We start from the raw sequence: 21,279 nt of genomic DNA, 5'->3' as shown, positions 1-21,279 counted from the left end.
TTCATTCTTGCTTACACCCATTACAACCAAACAAGACAATGTAAATTTATGAATGCAAAACCGAACCATAGTTCTTTCCACTTGAACAAGTTTGCTTTCACCTTTTGCACTCTTACCGAACCTGATTAGCCACATTTTATAACTCACTAATCTATTAGACTTGCCTCATAGTAAAGCTTGTGATCTCCTTTTGGGCCTAAAGCACAAACCATGATGGTATGCAGAAGATTCCTATTCTTTTTCTTCTTCTTCCCTAAGGCTGTGTTTGGTTTGAAAGATCCATCAAAAGATAGTAGACCCCTTTTCGAAGAAGAATAAAGACGATATAGTCTGAATATTCTTCTTCTTCTTCCCTAAGGCTGTGTTTGGGTTGAGACTTGAAAGATCCATCAGCACAGGACAGAAGCCTTTTTGGAGAAGAATAAGAAGATATAGCCTACAGAAGCCTTTTTGGAGAAGAATAAGAAGATATAGCCTGAATATAGAATCCACCTAGAATCCAGCTTTGCGATTACTATGATCCGCGGATAATCGGTATCCAAATAATCCGTTTCTTTCGGGATTTTTGATTTTATGGTTTTAGAATCCAATCCGGTTTTGAACCGCTAACCACGATCCGAACGCCGAATCGCAGATCGAAGCCCGAAACGAAACAAGGTGAAGCAGAGAGCGAGGTAACGGGTAAGCAATATAAGCAGCTATGGGCAATGGCGTGGAATAAATGAACAGGTGGCCTTGCCTCACTGCCTCTTGAAAAATACTCTCTCTCTAGTTCCAGAGAGAGAGAGAGAGGCTGAGTGAGCTGTGAGCAGAAAAAAAAAAAAAAGATTAAAAGAAAAAATCCAACGGTAACTATCGGACAGCGAGCCACATAGCCAAGTCTTCCGTCACAGCAACCTTACCTGACCGGCTTACCCGCCATTTTCTTTTAACTCTCTCTGGTAAAAACCCACCATAAAAATTTCCAATTTCTCTCTCTCTCTCTCTCTCTCTCTCTGAATTTCAAATTCACAACCCAACTCCTATTCTCTGTTATTGTTTCTTCCTTCTGGCCACTGAACATGAACACCAACACCACCTTAGGGCTAGGGTTAGGGTTTCTTCATCATCATCATCAAGACATCAATTCCTTCTTGTTCATGCTACTGCTCGTGCTGCTTGTTAACATTTGAGTTGCTCTGTTTCTCTAGGGTTTCATGGCGGAATCGGGGGCTCCGGGCACGCCTGAGAGCGTGCACTCCGGTGAACAAGGCGGTGGCGGCGCGCAGTCGGGTGGAACTGGTCCTCGGGAGCAGGATCGGTTTCTTCCAATTGCCAACATTAGCCGGATCATGAAGAAAGTCATTCCCCCAAATGGGAAGATCGCAAAGGATGCCAAAGATTGCGTGCAGGAATGTGTCTCTGAATTTATCAGCTTCATCACCAGCGAGTAGTTACTAAGTCCATCAACTGCTTTTGCTCTCTGGTTATCTTTCCTAATTGATTCCATTAATTGTGGTTTTAATTGATGGATTTAGGGCGAGCGATAAATGCCAGAGGGAGAAGAGAAAGACGATCAATGGAGACGATTTGCTGTGGGCCATGGCGACGTTGGGGTTTGAAGATTACATTGCACCTCTCAAGATGTACTTGCAGCTCTACAGAGAGGTACTGTTACTGCAAGTAGTGTCCTTCATTTGGTTTTGTGTTTATGCTTGTCCCAATAGAGTTTTGTAACTCCAATGGGAGGCTCATCTGTGTAACTTTTGTTTGTTCCTTTTTTCTTCCTTTTGGGTTGTCCTTGGTGGCTGACGTGATCCTTATCGGCTTACAGATGGAGGTATTTATTTCCATTTCCTGATAGTTATTTTATTATTTTATGAATAAGGATAATTGATTTTGAATTAATGGAGCAAATATTCTTACATACATTACCGGGTTAAAGGTTGCTATCCCAGGTTAATGTAGTTCATGAGTTTATTATTAGACTATAATTTGGCTTTGTATTGAACTTAAGAGAACAAATGCTAGACCTTGGCTGAGAAACTGAGAAGATGAAATGTTATTTTCTTCCTTCAGATTTTGATCACATTTCATAGCGTCAAAATGTACAGTCAGTATCTATCTTAAACAGTTTAAGCTACCCAGTATATTGAGCTCCATGTTTATGCTGCATTTGGCATTCCTTATTTTAAGGACTTGTCTGCTTTTTGCAGTTAAAAACTCAGTGTTCATAGGGGCATTTTAACTGCAAAAAGGAGATAAGTCCTTAAAATAAGGAATGCCAAACGCAGCCTTAGTGAGCTTCACTACAAATTTGGCTGCCATCTACAAGGAGCACTTCCATCCTTAACTGATTTGACCAAATCAATTTTTGATGGAACACACCTTGAACCTCCTCATGCCTTGGTTCCCCCTACCCCTTTTTCTTCACATCTACCTTCATAGTCTAATCTGTCCAGCTTTGACAAACATTGATCTAGAGGTGAAACCTTGTATTTTCCATTTTCTTCCTATGAATTTACTCTGTTTTTCCATTAACCATCCTGTAAAGTTCCTCCAATTACCATGTGATGCAGCTGCATGTATATTGTATATGGATCCACTTTGGAAGCCTAAAAGATGGCCATAAGATCTGAAAATAAGGAATGCAAGGCCACAAATAACTTCTATTTTCATCCCTATCTCATGAGAAGGTCTTGGGAGAAAAACTAGTCTATATTGGAAATGGGGTCAGCTACCTGACTCACATCCTAGGGATTTCCTAGACATGGGCTACAATACAATCAGATCATCAAATCTCCCATCCATATGAGAGGTATCTGGTTTCTCCATTTTTGGGATTCCAATGGCAGTTTTGTAATTTATATCTTTTTGACCATTGGATTGATTTCTCATTATTTCAGCTTTTTTTTTCCCGCCATATATGTATCAATTGATTAATTTAGCCAGTTAGTCTGTTCTGTTGTCTTGGTCAGATTTAATATATTTGGTCTACTCAAGTTGAAAACCCTAGGGCTTTTCTAGACATGGGCTACAATGTGATCAGATTATCAAATCTCCTGTCCATATGAGAGATATCTGGTTTCTCCATTTTTTGTATTCCAATGGCAGTTTTGTAATTTATATCTTTTTGACCATTGGATTGATTTCTCATTATTTCAGCTTTTTTCCCCCACCGTATAGGTGTCAATTGATTAATTTAGTCAGTTAGTCTGTTCTGTTGTCTTGGTCAGATTTAATATATTTGGTCTACTTAAGTTGAAATTTTTTTACTGAAGTTGCGGTTCATCACCTTCTTTCACTCTATATTTTAGGGGTCAAAACTTATCGTATTTGCTTGATTTTGGTGTCATTAGATAGGTTTTGAGACTAACACCTTGTAAATCCAATGCGTTTTGAAAGAGTTACAACTGTTTTACCAATAGAATATACGTTGGTGATGAGAATTTAATCTTCCTTTATTTTTCTTGAGTTGTAATAGCAGTAGGAGAATACCTTTTGAGGGCTGGTCAATCCTATTTTCTATAACGAGGTCCCTTTTTTATGAAAAGATAAAGTATATTGTATTAGATATTAAAAAATATTTTACAAGTCTTTGTATCTTCTATAACTAAGTCTTTGTAAGGCGGCCATCCATATTTAGAGAGAACAATTTATGCAATAAAGGTTTGATTTTTCAAATTAAAAAATTGGTATTCATGAAGGGTTTTCTTATTTCATTTTATCTCTTCAAGTAAAATGTAGGGGCTATTGATTGTTATGACAAAACTTGGGCTGACAAGTATGACAAGATGGATATGAGTCTGAGAGTGGCTACTTTGTGAAAAAATGCCAAATGTCATTTCATATCCAATCTACCCCTTCCAAGACCCTAGATAACTAGTACCAACATTGGGTAATGGCCTTTTATTTATGGGTCATTTACTAGAACACCCCCATAGTTTCACAGATTTACTTAAACCTACCCTATAGTTTGCATTTTACTAAAACACCACTTATAGTTTGCAACTAGACCTGTTTATGGGCTAGGCTCGAGCTTGGCTTTTGTCAAAATTCTAATGGGCCCGGCCCGAAGCCCAAGCTCGAGACAGTGTAAAATTGGGCCCAAAGCCCGGCCCGTGAACAAGTCTGTTTGCAACCTATTTGCTTAATTGACCTTTCATTAAGAACTATTTGTTTTTCCATCTGAAAATAGTAACATGATCACATAAAGTAACTGGAAAATGTTCAAGGGCATGGACCCATGATTGTCTATTCCAAAAGTGCCCCTAAATTGAGTGAAAAATGTTCAAGGGTATGGATTCGTGGTTGTTTATTCCAAAAGTACCATAACACTTTTTCTATAGAAAACAAAATTGACCAAATAGAGAAAAATAGAGTGGTTGTCCATGTTTTACTAGGGGAAAAAATGGCATTTTTGTTTTTAGTTTCTTTTGATTAAATTTATTTGAATGGATATTAGGGTTAAAACTGTCATTTTCTATTTTCATCTAATGGAAGGTAGATTAAGTAAATTTATTGCAAACTGTAAGGGATGATTTAGTAAAACACAAACTATAGGGTAGGTTTTAGTAAATTAATGAAACTATAGGGGGTGTTTTATTAAATGACCCATTATTTATTTTTAAATCAAGTAAGATCTGATCTTGCTCTTGCAATTCTTGAATTAAGATTTAATTTCCTTATCTTATTCCTTGATTTTTTGTTGCGTAATTAATTTTCATTACATCTTGATTTTATTATTGATTCTTTGCATGCTCATGTTATTATTTTTTATATTTCTTATTTTTTAAGGAATCTTTCTTGGAAATTCTTCTTTATTGAACTTTTTTTTTTTCTTGTTGAAACCTATTTTGCTACGTTAGTTGTTAATTCTTTTTTTTTTTTTGATTGGAAATGGTAAACTTCATTAAAGAAGAAAAAAATGGATAGGAGATTAATAGATGTGTGGTCGTTTTATTAGAACCCAAGTAGAGACTACAAACATGGGGTGAAGGGCAAATATTTGGCCTTTTTCTTTTCAACAAGTCCAAGAATTGATTTTTTGGAGTACCACCTCCTAGTAGAAAGCCCAAATTTTCCAATGTTAGAGGACTGAAGGAGGACATTAAAGAAAGAAGAGCAAGTGAAATAATTGGAATGTGTAAAGGCTTCCAAATTCTGCTATCCAAGCAAGATTGCTCCATGCAGATTGTCCCTAATAGAGTAACAAGTCAACAGGCCCCGCTTCTGACTCCCTTAACCCTTTCCTCAAGCCCCGATCCCATGAGTTATTCGTAAATAACAAAGAGATCACTTTTCTTTTGTTTTTTGAGATCGAGGGAACCTATCTCTAAGGGAATTTTCTCTAACCCAAATGTCTTCCCGAGACAACACTTTGTTTCCTACACAAGCATCATATTTGAAATAAGGAAGTAAGGAAGGCAACATACAATGAATAGTTTTCCAAGAAGAGCAATGAGAAGCCCTAGGGTCAAGACCTGCATCCCAACCATGGTCTACCAGCTCATTAGTGTGTTCGGAAGCATGTCATTAAGCACTTCGGAACACCTGTTTAAACATTTATAAAATTTTCTGACTCTCAAAAAAATACTAACGTAGTAAAGTGATGAGAACGGGTCTTATCCACAGGGAAGCGAGGGAAAAATAATTACGTACTCAGATCCAGGAGAGAGAACACAAAGGGGAGTTGCAGAAATATAAAATTAATTAATTAAAAAGAAAAAAATGGAATTCATTAAAACCAAATTCGAATAGTACTGAGAATAGCAAGTGCATAAAAATAAATAACAAAAACAAATAAATAAAAGGAACGAAATAAAAATGTTTGAGAATCCGATCAGAGGTAGCCTCCGGATCTCTCCTTCGACCCTCGAATTCTCGAGCTAGGCCTTCCGTCTTACTTGGCCGAATTTTAGATCTGCAGAAAAGAAATAAAACACAAATTAAATCTAATAAAAATAAATTTGCAGGAAGGAAAAAAATTAAACTGGAAATTAAAGAACAAAAAGTAATTCTAAAACTGAAGAAAAAAAATGGTTGGGATTCAAATCCAGAGGTGGCAGTAGTGGTGTTGGCGAACTGCAAGTAGGAACCCCTCCTCTTGCCTGGCGTCCTCCTCTCTTCCTCTACCCTTGAACTTCTCAAGATTAGCCTTCCTTCTTACCTGGGTGAATTGACCAACCCCTTCTACAGGGCCCATGAGACCTTTTTATAGAGAAGGATGGACACAACTGGAAATAGGGAGAAAGATGGGGGGAGGCAGATGGGATTTAGCAAAGTTAGGGACGCCCTAGGGTTTCTAATGGATGGTTAAAATGGTTTTGAGGTGATCCTATGGCTGAAAATAAAAGGAGAGGCGCCCAATATTATGTAGGGCTGAGATTTGGGCGCCCATAAATGAAGGGTGTAGATTAGAACATCTAAGGTTGAAGGGTTAAGATTAAAAGAATAGGTGATGCCCTAGATTGAATGGTTGGGATATGAGATGGAGGGAGTGTGTTAGGAACTGCCCAACTCAGGGACTCTTTCGAGGGAGCCTGCCTCCAGAATGAGAGAGAGAGAGAGAGAGAGAGAGGTTGTATTCCCAATTCAATAATGCCATTCGATTATAGCCTGTTGTTATTTATACACTGCTGTTATACAGCTGTTACAGTTCTGTTGTACCAGCCTCTCCACTTGTCAGTCCACTTGTCTAGTTTGTTACAATTTTTGATCTAGTGGTTGGCTGTTAGTTACAATCTTTAAAAGCTGTCGTGGCCTTTTCTTGTACACTTGTATTTCTTTAGTTTGTGTCCCAACAGTCCCTCCCCCCTTAAATTCGACCTTGCCCTCAAGGTCAAGATGTGGGAATCTGTTCTGTAACTCCAAGTAAGGTTTCCAAGTTGCATCCTCAATTGGGAGGCCTGACCATACCACCAAGGCTTCTGGTTTGATGTGATTCCCTTTGCGTATCCACCTGAAATCTGTTATCTGAGTGGGCTCAGTTTGAACTTGGCCCTCTTCCGAGAATGATGAGAGGGTGGTTGTTGTTATTGCTCCTGTTTTTGGCCATTTCTTTAATAGGGATACATGAAATACAGGGTGTAATTTTGATGTTGCTAGGAGGTCCAGCCTGTATGCCACTGATCCGATGCGCTCCACAATCCGAAATGGGCTGAAGTGCCTCGGGCTCAGTTTGTTCCACCGATGGCCTGCTACTGAAACCTGCTTGTATGGTTGTAATTTAAGGAAGACTTGCTCCCCGACTTGGTACTGGGCAGGCCTATGTCTTTTGTTGTAGGAGTCCACCATCCATTGACTCGCTGGAGGTGGGATTTGAGATCTTATAACACCCTATCTCGTTGGAGGAGTTGGTCTTTTACTGCGGCTACTGCTGTAGACCCCTTCTCATAGGGAAGTAGGGGAGGTGGGTCCCGACCATATAGAGCTCGGAAGGGAGCCATTCCGGCTACACTGTGATATGTGGTGTTGTACCACCATTCTGCCCAATGAAGCCACTTGAGCCACTGGCGGGGCCTTTCCCCTGCATAGCACCTTAGGTAGGTTTCCAAACTCTGGTTGACCACTTCAGTCTGTCCATCTGTTTGAGGGTGGTAGCTGGTAGATTTTAAGAGTTGCACTCCTTGTAGTCGAAAAAGTTCTGCCTAGAATTGACTCATAAAGATAGGGTCGCGGTCGGAGACAATAGAGTTGGGGGTACCATGCAGTCGTGCCACCTCCTTAGTAAAAATTTCAGCAACCATGGAGGCTGTGAAGGGGTGGGGCAGAGGGAGAAAATGGTCGTATTTTGTGAATCTATCAATTGCTACGAGAATGGCGGACTTGCCATAGGAAAGGGGGAGTCCCGTTATAAAGTTCATGGATATATCTGCCCATACTTGTGTCGGGATTGGGAGTGGTTGTAGCCCGCTGGAGACTGGGTATCCGCCTTATTTTTCTGGCAAATGACGCATTCGGCTATGACTTTTTGGACCGAATTTCTCATGCCTTTCCAATGGAATTGGGTGGCTAGTCTCTTGTAAGTGCGTAGGATCCCTGAGTGCCCTCCTGCTGGGGATGAGTGGAACAATTCCAGGAGCTGCTGAATATGGGCTGAATCCTGTGGTATCACCATTCGGCGTTTATATAGTAGCAAGTTGTTTTCCACTGTGTACCCTGGGTGGCTAGTAGGGTATTCTTGGATCTCTGCGCGCAGCTTGCACAGTTGTGGGTGCCTTTCAGCTTCCTCCCTTAGCTGTCCCATGATGGAACATGTAGGGCCCGTGAGAAGTAATGGGAACAGTTGTGGCTGGTGTGACAATGCATCTGCCACCTTGTTAGTGTGCCCGACCTTGTATTTAATGACATAATCGTAGCCAAGTAATTTGGCTATCCATCGCTGCTGTTCCGGGGAGAGTACGGACTGTTCCAACAGAAATTTCAGGCTCTGGTGGTCAGTTCGTATGATGAATCTCCTTCCCAGGAACGCCATCTCTGAACTGCAAGAACAATTGCTATCAATTCGCGTTCATATACTGATTTGGCCCATTTTTGTGCGGTCATTGCCTTGCTGAAAAAGCTAATGGTCTTTCTTCTTGCATGAGGACTGCACCCACTCCTTGGTTTGATGCATCACATTCAATGATGAAGTCCTTTGAGAAGTCGGGAAGCGCGAGCGTTGGCGGGGAGGAGACAGTTGTCTTGAGTGTCTCGAAGGCTTGTTGGGCCTCCTTAGTCCAGCAGAACCCATCTTTCTTAAGCAAACTGGTCAAGGGGGCAGCAATCAGTCCATACCCTCTAATGAATCGCTGGTAGTATCCTGTTAATCCCAAGAAGCCTCGTAACTCCTTAACATTTTGAGGTCGGGGCCAATTTGTCATGCTTGAGATCTTTTCCGGGTCTGCTGCTACCCTGCCGTTCTCGACCACGTGCCCCAAATAATGTACTTGTGTTTGTCCAAATACGCACTTTGACTCCTTTGCAAGGAGCTTATGAGTCCTTAACAATTCCAAGGTGATTTGTAGATGTATTAGGTGTTCGTTCCATGTAGCGTTATATACAAGTATGTCGTCAAAAAATACAAGTATAAATTTGCGCAAATGGGGTCGAAATATGTCATTCATAAGGGCCTGGAATGTAGCTGGCGCATTGGTCAGCCCAAACGACATAACCAGGAATTCATAATGCCCTTCGTGTGTATGAAAGGCAGTCTTGTGGATGTCTCCTTCATGGACCCGAATTTGATGATATCCCGATCTCAAGTCTAGTTTAGAGAATATGGTGGCCCTGCCAAGTTCATCCAGTAGTTCATCGATTACTGGTATCGGAAACCGATCCTTCACAGTGATACTGTTCAGGGCCCTATAGTCTATGCAAAACCGCCACGTCCCATCCTTCTTTTTCACAAGTAATACTGGCGAGGAAAATGGGCTTTGGCTGGGTTGTATGATTTTTCTATCAAGCATCTCTTGCACTTGCCTCTCAATTTCCAGTTTCTGAAAATAGGGGTAACAATAGGGCCTTACATTTGTAGGTGCAGCCTCGGGCAGCAAGGGGATGTGATTGTCATGGGCACGCTTTGGTGGTAGTTCCTTAGGTTCTTGGAAGATCACTGAGAACTTCTGAAGGAGCTGCTGTAGCTGTGTGCGGCCCTCTTTGGATCTGCTTTCTTGGGCTAGAATGGGGTCATTTGTGTGGGAGTCTATCTGCATTAAAACGATGTGGGCTGGTTCTGCTGCTTGCTTCCTTAGGGAGGCGAGGCTCTAAGGTCCTGGGCCCTTAGATCGTTTCCCTTGAATATGTACCTGTGATCTGCCCATTTGGAAATCCATGGTGGGGCGGGCCCAATCACATATCACCGGCCTTAGTTGCCTTAACCATTGGACTCCGAGAACGACATCTGCTCCACTGATTTCCAGGGGGTGTAGATCCACCTTGAACTCATGTCCTTGTATCCTTATCTTTAATTCTGTGCACATATTGTCACATACTAGGTTGCTCCCATTAGCTACGTGCACCCGAAAGGCTGCACATGGTTGGGCTGGAACCCCTAGTTGCCTGACCAAGGTTTGGGTGATGAAATTGAGGGTGCTGCCACTGTCTATCAGAACCGATACATGGCGCCCCTGTATCAGTCCGGTTACTCGCATCGTTTGAGAAGAAGCAAGACCGGTCAAGACTTGCAGGGATACTTCCGGGTATTCCTTTGTCCCTGGTACCCATTCTTGGTCATCCCTTGGCTCCTCAATGTCGGCTGATTGCTCGACATATTCAGTTTCAGGTTGCAGGAAGAAAACTTGCGGGACCTTACAGCGGTGGCCCGGCCTGAACTTGTCTCCACATGCGTAGCAAAGGCCCTTTTCTCGTCGGGCTTGCATCTCAGCCCAGGTTAACCTCTTGGCTGAGCTGGGGCCTGAACCAGAGCTGGCATCCTTGCCTGTGATTCCTACTCCTGATCTGGGCTCTGGTTTACCCAAGATTCCAGGTTCTTGGTTGGTTACACCAGGTCTGATCGCAGCTCACAGGGGTCGGCTGATCCTTCTTGCCCGGTTTATTTTGTCTTCATGTAATCGGGCTATTGCTACTGCTTCAAGAACGGTGGTGGGCTGCATGGCTTTTACCTCCAGCCGCAATTCCTCCTTAAGTCCTCCAACAAAACTGCCGACGAGCGCGTTTTCTGGCCAGCCTTGCACACACACTGCCAATCTTTCAAATGCCATCTGATAATCTTGGATGGAGCCGGTCTGTCGTAGCTTAGCGAGGCTTTCGTCATAATTCTCAAAGGCAGATACCCCAAATCGCATGGTTAAGGCGTCGGTGAAGTCGGTCCATGTGGCCCTTGGGTGTTGTCGCCGGTACCATTGGTACCAGACGATCGCCTCTCCTTCCAGGTGTGCAGAGGCTAGTGGAACACGATCAGGGCCTTGTGTGTCGTGGTAATCGAAGTATCTTTCTGTTTGCAGAAGCCAGGAAGTGGGATCTCCTCCTGTGAAGATGGGAAACTCGATTCTTGCAGTTCTTGATCCACTTTGATGACTGGTGTCACTGCGTTCTTCCTGAATTTGCGCAGGTGGTTCCTGTGCCAGTCTTTCCAGCAAGGATGCAAAGCTTTCTTTGATTTCTTTGACATCGGCTGATATTCTTTGCATTTCTCCTTCCATGTAATCGACTCTGTTCTCCATTGTTGATGATCTTGTGCTTGGCATCTTGGCTCTGAATTGGCTCTAATACCAACTTGTTAGGAACTGCCTAACTCAGGGACTCGTTCGAGGGAGACTGCCTCCAGAATGAGAGAGAGAGAGAGAGAGAGGTTGTATTCTTAATTCAATAATGCCATTCGATTATAGCATGTTGTTATTTATACACTACTGTTATACAGCTGTTACAGTTCTGTTGTACCAGCCTCTCCACTTGTCAGTCCACTTGTCTAGTTTGTTACAATCTTTGATCTAGTGGTTGGCTGTTAGTTACAATCTTTAAAGGCTGTCGTGGCCTTTTCTTGTACACTTGTATTTCTTTAGTTTGTGTCCCAACAGAGTGGCTGTGATTTATTGGTGGGGAGCTGAATGGTGAGGATTAGCAGTATAGGTGGGGCCCTAGGGTTTAAAAGCTATAAAGGAGAGCCCTAAAATGAGTGGTTGATATTAAAAGAGGTGGAGGGTGGAGATTAAACACCTAGGGGCAGCTAGGGTTTGCTAAGAGTGAAAAGATTAGGTTAAAAAGTCTCCCTAGGATTTGCTAAGGAGAGGGGAGCATGGTAATACAATAAGATGAGCGCCAACTGGGTTTAGCAGATAGGAGGCGCCCTCCTGTTCTCACTTCTCTACAAAAACACCCCCTCTCTCAGTTGGACTTCACTCCAGCTTCCCAAAAAGTGCACTTCAGCCTAGAAAACTTCCTAGTTTTCTACATAATTTGCACAGAGACTCTCAGAGGTCACATAATTGATTTTAATTGGGAAAAGGGTACACTGACTATTCTAAGGCCGAAAATACCCCTGAATTGATGCCCTTAAGGCATCAAAATGCAGGGTTATCACTCATGCATGCTAATAATCACTCTATACCATAGTCTATCCTGTTCCAATGATAGTCTCCAAAGCCGTTTCCTCAACAAAGTTGTATTCCTTAATTCGATATTACCTAATTCTAGGCCTCTTTCATCCCTAATCCTAGAAACCACCTCCCACTTCACTAGGTGATCCTTTTTGGTGTCCCCGTTCCCATAAGAAATCCCTCATAATCTTCTCTAGCCGGTTTGCCACTTTCATTGGTACTTTGAATGTAGACAGGAAGTAAACTGGCAAATTGGCCAAAGTGAACTTGATTAGAGTTATCCTACCCCCCCCTAAAGAAATTTAGTTTCTCTTCCAATTTGCAAGTCTCTTAGTGAATCTTTCAATCACTGGGTACAAGAAGCTGTTTGCATTTGGATTTCCTCTCCGTGGTAATCCTAGATATTGTAGTAGCCAATCCCCTACCTCACATCCCAAAACTCTAGCTAGACTGTCTACCTCTTCCCTCCCTAAATTTACTCTTGCCACATGACTCTTACCCCAATTAACTTTAAGATTGGATATTTTCTCAAAATGGTGCACTAATCTTTTTAAGTTCAAGAGCTCTTTTGCTTCCCCTTGACAAAATAGTATGATATCATTTGCAAACTATAGATGTGATAACCACTTTCTCCCTCCCAACTCTCCAACCTCAAATTATTAGCATCTGCCCTTGAAATCAACTCACTCAAAACATTAGCTACTAAAGTAGAGAGGAAGGGTGACAAAGGGTCTCCTTGTCTAAGGTCCCTTTTATTAGGAAAAAAAATCCCTGGCTACTCCATTCACCAATATGAAATAATGACACGATATGCAACCCTTCACCCATCTACTCCATCTTTCTCCAAAGCCCCTGCAATTGAGAACTTTTAGAAGAAAATCCCAATCTACCATGTCATAAGCCTTTTCCAAGTCTAGCTTACAAACCATCTCCTTTTCCTTCTTCCTCCTAAACTTACACATTCATTGGCAATACGTCGTATTTGATCCATTATTTTTCTCCCAAAGACAAAGGCCCCTTGATTTGGAGAGATTAATGACGTGATGACCATTTTTGTTCTTAGGGCAATGAGTATTTCCCCATGTCCTCTGCAACATTTTTCTTAAAGGAATAAAGAGAGGTTCTTTCATGAAGGGGATATCACTCAATATGGTTCCAAGCTTCCAGCTAGCTGGGGTTTTGGGTGGAGTATCTACTAACTTCTTGCACTTTTGCACAAGCCATTGCTCTCATGCATGTTAGCCCTACTTTGCCATTACACCAAGTAATGGCCCCTTAAATAAAGATTCTTTCATCTTTCGGTTCATTGTCAGGCCCCTAAAGCATCTTTAAATCACTCTGACTGAAGCATGTGAAGCCAATTATCATTTGTATTGTTGTGCTGAAGTGTGATCTTAGGAATTGATGACGATCCAAAAGACAGAAGAAAGAACCAAATCCATATAATACAAGAACTTGTGTGGTTAGGCAAGATGCCTATGTCCATGGCAGAGATGATTAAAGAGATTCTGTGCCAAAAATTCAAGAATCTTTCCAGATACAAAAAAAAAAAAACAAAAAATAAAAAGAAGCTCCATTCTGAAGAACAATGCTTTCTCCCCAAAGTGACACTACTCCCAAGAGAAACATTCTTCCCAAGAACCAAAATATATTTCCTGATTCACAAATGGTTTTTTCTTCTCTAACTTGAGCACCCTTCTCCACTTGTTTGCCTGAACGAAGTTCTCCATTTTTCCTTCTCCTGTCCTTGAGCAGGTCTTCAAATGGTTCCCTACATCAAAACAATGTTTTAAAGACTGGCTGCCCAGTCAGAGGCTTAACCCTTCCCCCTCTAGGTGATGGGTCACTGATTCAATTGTCTGGGTCAATTGGTCAACTTTTGATGATGTCATGATAATAAGGACTTATCCAAAAAATCGAATAATACAAAACATGCCCAATGAATGGGTTGAATGGGTGACCAGTTCAACCATCCAGGTTGGGAGGTTGTGGACCAAGTTAACAGTTTTTGTAATATGGCAGGTTAGAGGTTGAAAGGACATGGAATTGTGACATGGCCACTGGGTCACCAGTCTGACCAGCTGGGTAAATGACCAGCAGGTTGAGAGCATTGCATCAAGAAGCTAGGAATCTGAAAACATGGGATACGAACTGTGTAGAACCTCACAACCTGTAATCAAGCAACATATTTGGTGGAGAACTCAAAATCTATCAAATCATGATTGGTCTGTTTCCCAAAACAGCCACAGAAGGCATATTTATAGACTTTTAGGTCAAATCCTTGTTTCACAAGGAAAAAGAAGTCCCAAAGAGGGAATTGCAATTGGTTTGCATGTACATTGTCTCTGCTTCTCTCTCTCTCTCTCTATAACTTGATGTTAAAAGGAAACCACATCTTGGCTGTATGTAAGATTGTGAGTGGCATGGATTTCAAGCCACGCCTAGCCAATGTTCTGAAAATCATAATTCTATCGTAAATCGTAGAGAAAGTAAATTCATGAACTGTATCGTAAATTGTAAGATTGATTCTATTTTTTAAAAACTGTCAAAAATTAAATATAGATATGGTAAAAAGGAAACCGACTTGGAGTGGAGAGTTTGCTAATTGAAGGAGACTCTAAGGTGGTTGTGGGGTGGTCATTGGATCCTGATACTGTCATTGGGGGCTATAGAGACCTTCTTAAAAAAGTTAACTTGGTTACAAGGAATATGACAGTTAGATTTCATTGGGTGGGCAGATTGGCAAATGCTTTGGCTGATTCTCTTGCTAAACAGGTGGCTTCTCAGGTTTCTTTGTATTGGGCTACTTTGTAAATTGTAATTTGTTTAGTCTTCAGAAATTATAATAAACTTAAAGGGGAGGTCAGATCTCAGGACTCCTCTTTGGCTGCTTGTATTTCTTCATTCTCTTGATTAATGAAACCTATGTATGTAATTTATCAAAAAAAAAAAAATGAAACCTATGTATGTATGTAACTAAAAAAGAAACAGAATTTACCACTTTTACAATAAAAGTCTAAGATGACATAATCAAGTTTGAATTGAAAGTCAAATAATCCACATACATTGACTCTTTATCCTACATATGATGAAAAATAAACTTGATATATGGTATTAAATAACATAAATAGATCAATTTCTATTAAGGTCTTTAAGACATGTTGTCACCCTTGGAAAAACTAAATATAAACAAAACAAAATAACAAAGTAGAGAACTAAAAGTGGTTTGAATTGTAGTAAATTGTATAAACCGTAAGACTGAACCAAATTGTAGGATTTGGATTACAATTTTTGCAGAAAAGAATTCAAAAATAAGATTCAAGTTGAAACCCTTGGGACTTATGATTCAAATCATGAATCGTATCATAAATTGTAAGATTTTGACAACATTGCTCCCAGCACATATAGTGTTAGCTTTTATTATAGAAATCCTCCTTGAAAACCATTTTCTGAATTTCATCTCTGTGCTTATTCTTTGGATCTTTTTGCTAAGCCACATGAATATTGCCATTCAACCAAGGCATACGATTTTTTATGCAATTGTAAGATTTTTGCAGAAAAGAATTCAAAAATAAGATTCAAATTGAAACCCTTGAGATTTATGATTCAAATTATGAATCGTATCATAAATTGTAAGATTTTGACAACATTGCTCCCAGCACATATAGTGTTAGCTTTTATTATAGCAATCCTCCTTGAAAACCATTTTCTGAATTTCATCCCTGTGCTCATTCTTTGGATCTTTTTGCTAAGACATGAATATTGCCATTCAACCAAGGCATACGATTTTTTATGCAATTGTCAGTACTCAGTACCATCCCTTCTGCTCTCTTGACTTTGTTGGGATGTACCACCTCAAGGTTCATATGCATCCATCGTAGCTTCTCTACATGAATATTTCCATTAACCAAGGCATATAATTTTTTTATATGATTTTCACTACCATTCCTTTTGCTCCTTTTGGGACTTAAATTGGAACATATCATCCTAAGGTTCATGTGCATATCCATGAAACTTCTTTCTTGTTCTTTATTTGCTTTGTTCCCATCTTAGAAAAGATGGCTTTGTTGTTTAGCAGGGTGACAGTAAAGGTTCACGTGGTGCAGATCAATCTGGAAAGAATGATGGTGAGTCTTTTTATTTGGACAGCTTCTTTGCTTAGATAATAAGATTGACAGAAGCAGTTCTGTAACTCATTTCGTCTAGGTCTTATGCGGTTTATTTCATATACACTTTTCAGGTTGGTCAGGGATTGTTTGACTTGGGAGCAAACTGTATATGCAGTCCCAGGTCTGTAGTAAATGTTTTGTTTGATTCTCTGTACATGTTTCAGGATGTGAATTCATGTTTCTGTGCCACACATGCTTGTGTGCATGCATGCACTTTTCATAGTTTGTTGCTATGTTCCAAGAGAAAAAGATTGATCAATAGTTACAAAACATGGCCAAAAACACTAACATGTGCAGGCACCAATGTGCAGACCCTATCCAGGTGTTAAGGCAACACCCACAAGCCAGCAGCTCTAACAGAAGCAAACTCAAATACAAAAGAAAATCAAAAACTATCCAGAATACACTTACGAAATCCATGCATTTCGAAGCTTATCCCGAAAGAATCTTGGAAACTTGACTAAAACTCCACCCTCTCTCCTTCATTCAGTCCTTCACATTTGAAATGCCCCCACCTCCATCCCGTATGAAAGCCAGACTCCCAGAAAACTACCATATTCACTTGCGCCTCTTCCCCATTACTGGACCCCCCAACATTCAATCTTCGTTCTCAGCTCATCTTACCCCAGCTTCGAATCTTGCAATGTCACTATCTCTAGATTGTGATATCTCAAAACATTCTTTTCAAATGTTCCTCTTCTTTCATTTCCTAGGTCCCTCATGATCCTAGCTTCATCTTCAATGTTTAACTCCAAAATCACCCCCTCTAAGTTTTCAGCATTCTCCCTCTCTTCATCATCTATATTTTCTCACATGTCATAGATCGATGAAGAGAGTTCTAAAAGAAATCCTAGACAATGTTTTAAAATGTGGAGGCTTGATGCAGGGCATTCCACCATCCTTAGGCATGAGGTTTAAACTAGAAGGCTAGAGGTGTTAGTCTCTTGAGCCTGGACTTTTTACTTAATAAATGATTAGAAATAACATAAAATAAATTAAAAATAATAAATATCCCCTAAAACCATCACATTTAAATCAGAACTCAAGTTCATTGTATATAATGTATTACCGTCCATATTTATGCAAGTTTCATTAGCTATCAATATGCTGTTTGCGAAGTTGCAAAGCAGAGTTTCAAAATTACCAGTTTCACATAAATTGTACAATATTATCATCAACAATTGTGTTATTTCACATTCAAATGACTGTAATGCAATAAAAGAAACCAAAGTCTCCACTTTTATTTAAAACATTTTATTAATATATTACAAAAAGCAAAAATTAGAAAACAATGCTGGACGTGTCTTTTCACGATTCTCACCTTGTATATAGGGGGAAGAACCCAATGATTGCATAAATTTCTTGTGTGCTACAATACCTTTATAAATTAGTAAACTGACATTCTTATATATCAAAAAGAAGAAAAAAGGAGGATGAAAGAAAATTTGGAGAATATGACCACTCATGAGGTGAGATTCTTCAAAAATTTTCATGAAAACTGTTCTCCCAGTTTGTAGGTGGGTCTTAAATGTCTTCGTGTAGTATGCAATTAATATGGTTATAAAGTTTGACATCAACTTGCTTCAGTGCTTGTACAAAACTAGAATACTTATGGGGTCAACAACTTATGTTACCTACACTTGCTACTAATCTTTATACATTGCTAGCTTAAAGCAAGAAATTTATAAGTGGGATACATATGCTTGATGGATTGAAACTGCCCTTGTGCATTTGCCTCTGAGTTTTCTCCACTTTTTTATCCAAGTGGTTTAACAGATGTAGAGTATAAGGTAGTGTTTAAAATCCAGACCAGTGGCTGATCCATTTTTCTTTCTGATGATGGTTCACTGGTTTGACCTTCTGGGTTGAATGGATCAGGCCATTTTATCAACAAATGAAATCTGGGATATTAGGTTAGAATAGTAGGTTAGCTTTCTACTCTACCCATACATAAGTGGAAATAAAAGAATAGATATGGTAGCTGAGAATGAGGGGGAGGAAAAAGAGGCTGACGATAGTGTTTTGGTGATATTCAGCAGTGGCTTCTCTAGAAGCAGTAGTGACATCCAACTGCAGTGGCAACTAGTTGCAGCAGCAGTTAGTAGCAGTTGTGGTATCTGAGAGGAAGAATTGATAGGTCGACAAGTCTCCAACCACAACTACAGTCTGCAGTGCCATTGTTGAATTAGTCAGTTAGGGTTTCGAAACATTACATGACTTAAGAGAATTGATAGGTTGTGGTCTAACTTGTCACCCACTAAACAGGTTGACTCTCTGGGTTGACAAGTTTTAACCGTAGTCAACATGTATGGAACCATTAGTGTCTGGTGATGCCGTAATGGGTTTGAATGTTTTGATTGCCCAGGTCAATGATGGGTTGAAAATACTAATATAAGTACTTAGCTATCAGCTATCCTAGGTTTTGGAATGTATGAATTAGAGATTCTGATGCTGGTTTACATCATATTTTGGACATTCTAGTGGTTATAGTTAGGGAGAAACAGTGCCTACCAGAGATCTTTGGATATATTTGGCGATAATACAAGTTCTGTTCAAATAATGTGGTGCAGTGCTGTCAGTGTATTCAGTCTGATTTGGTTCAGGGTAGACTCAGTCCCAAATGCAGAACCACTCCTGAACCAGACCCTGTAGGATCTGTTATAATAGACCCAAAATCAGCCCAATTATTAATTGGGAATATTGGGTCTGACCTGATAAGAACCAATTATAATTGGCAGCTCTACTTTTTAAACTCTTTGTTGACATTAAACCTGATACGTTTGTTAAGTTGATAAATTTAGACATGAAAATATGATACTATAGCAAGTGTACCACGAGAACGATAGGTATTAGACTCGACTTGGAAGTTGGAACAACTAAAACTGATCCCAACCCAAGTATAATTGGGACATGAAATGCAGAACCAGATCCTATATAGTAGGGTCAATTTGGTTTGATTTTTTTGGTTTCACCTGACGGCTCTAATGTGGTGTTAGAGTCTAGTTGATTCGTGCATTTTCCTTAACATTTTGGTTTAGTTTAGAGCATTATTGGTAATTTTGCAGCTTGATTTGCTTCAGAGAGGGTACTATTGTATGTTTGAGTTCTGAAACAAGGGATTAATGCTCATTGTATGGTGCAATGGTAAAATCTCAGGCCAACGGGTATGGCTACCTTGTGCAAAAAAATGCCATAGGTTAGGCACATATCCAGCCCTGCCCTCCCAATACCCCAGGTTGGTGGGGACCAACATTGGGTAATGCCCCCTAGTTCTGAAATGCGGGTTTTAGATTATAGCATGCTTGATATTTCAATGTTATATTGAAGTTTAGTGGTGTAATAGCAATTTAGTTATGTTCATGACTAAGAATGTGGGGTTTTGCAGGAAATGGAGCATGTGATGGTCCCAATGTAGGGAATTTATATGGAACTGGATCCTGTTGTATACACTTGTCTTCGTTTTCCTTGCATTAAATGCTTCTAATGAATAGTTTTTCTTGCATTGGATAATTTCACGTGTACTTTGTGCCAGCTGCCAGGTTAGGGTGGGTAGGGGTAGCCTGTAAAACAATCGACCCAACTCAGGTTATGAGTGGGTTGGGTTCAAGCTACAATAAGTTTGATTGGTTGGACTTGTTTTCATAGTTTGAAACTTTGAATATTTGCAATTCTCCATTGGGGCCTAACTCATGCTGAGATCGGTAGGTTCCATGTAATCCAGGTTGAGGTTGTGGGTCCAAATGATTTTGGGTCAAGATATGTTTAGGGCGTATGGGACTTGTGGGGCTATTCTGGAGTTGCTCTTTAATCAATTCAACTGAACTAATAGCCATTTCATAACAACTGAGGTGGCTGAACTAAATGCTCCTTAGTTGCTGGAAGATGAAGTTGCGTTGATGGCTATACTCTCGAATATTTTGTTATTCAGGCTCAGTTTGGAAAATGTACAAATACAAATGTGTAGAGTGCAAAACCTTACATTTTGTATTATTTTGTCTTTGCACTGTATATATTTGTATTCGTACTCTTGCCAAACTGAGCCTTAATCATTATTTTATCCACTAAAAGGCAAAGAAATAAATCATTATTTTATCCACTAAAAGGCAAATCAGCTACTTCTGCCCTTATCAAATGGCCCCTTCCAAACCGTATGGATTTGGCTACATATAACCTGTTCAGCCATTCCTCTGTTGAGTGTCATATCTTTTGTTAAAATCATTTTCACTATTTCAAGTATGTCATTGTTGGTTTGCCCTTTACTCTTTTGGGCACCTCAACTAGTCACAGATCACATAGTTCATATTACACAACTAAATATGGGTGATTTTAAAAGGGTAAATCTGACAATCATAAAAACCTCCCGAGGTTTCACTTTAACAAAATCCTCCCCTGTAGTTTGAAAAACCTGCAGTTACCTCCCTTGCATCAAAGGTAGGTGATTGCCAATCCACTTGTTAGAGAATTCAATATAATTCAAAATGTCAGATTTGCCCTTCTAGACTTAACTAGACCTAAAGTTTTTGTAGAGTAAAATTACTTTACTACTCATATCAACGTGACTCTAGGAATTTTTTAATTGAAGTTAAAGTTTCTTTTGGGGATATTTTAGTAAAATTTCATCTGAATTGATAGATATAAGGGTAAAATGGAAAATTTTGAAAAATTAATGCATTAATTCACTGTTTTCCATTTAGGACAATAACAACAGAGGTTTTTGTAGAGGAAAATTTTGAAAAACTGCAGGTTTTTTTTTTTTTTTTTTTTTTAAACTACAGGGAGGTCTTGTGAAAGTGAAACCTCAGGGAGGTTTTTATGATTGTTAAAAAATTCAGGAAAGTTTTTATATTTTACCTTTTTTTTTAAAAAAAAAACGAAAATGACCCTTCCCCACTATGGTTTGGTTTTGTAAGCATGTGTTGACATACCTATTTGACTATTTCGATTTCAGTATCATAAGCTGTTAACGGATGAGTATCTTACCGTGAAAAATAGAAACAAAGAAAAACAGATTGACATATCAAAGAAAAATTGTTTCATAGGCTCTGTTTGGAAGGAATACAAATACAAATATGCAGAGTGTAAAACTTTGTATT

General features: G+C 39.8%; 1 protein-coding gene across 3 annotated transcripts; it reads left to right on the top strand.

Annotated features, from left to right (window-relative positions):
* Positions 1–719: 719 nt before the first annotated feature.
* Positions 720–19,847, top strand: LOC104613487 (nuclear transcription factor Y subunit B-1-like). 3 transcript variants are annotated; one of them, XM_088901777.1, is made up of 5 exons: positions 720–941; positions 1,191–1,429; positions 1,518–16,144; positions 16,258–16,307; positions 19,572–19,847. In XM_088901777.1, exons 2-3 carry the CDS (start codon positions 1,197–1,199, stop codon positions 1,714–1,716), a joined length of 432 nt encoding a protein of 143 aa, XP_088757903.1. In that variant the 5' UTR covers positions 720–941; positions 1,191–1,196; the 3' UTR covers positions 1,717–16,144; positions 16,258–16,307; positions 19,572–19,847. The 3 variants fall into 3 exon arrangements, with proteins under 3 accessions (XP_088757903.1, XP_088757905.1, XP_088757904.1); XM_088901778.1 differs by lacking the exon at positions 720–941 and adding an exon at positions 948–1,090; XM_088901779.1 differs by lacking the exon at positions 16,258–16,307.
* The last annotated feature ends 1,432 nt before the right edge of the window (positions 19,848–21,279 follow it).

Source organism: Nelumbo nucifera, chromosome 3 (assembly GCF_055504915.1).
Source record: "Nelumbo nucifera cultivar China Antique chromosome 3, China Antique-T2T, whole genome shotgun sequence".
Lineage (NCBI taxonomy): Eukaryota > Viridiplantae > Streptophyta > Magnoliopsida > Proteales > Nelumbonaceae > Nelumbo > Nelumbo nucifera.
This window is presented reverse-complemented; position numbering and strand designations above follow the sequence as displayed.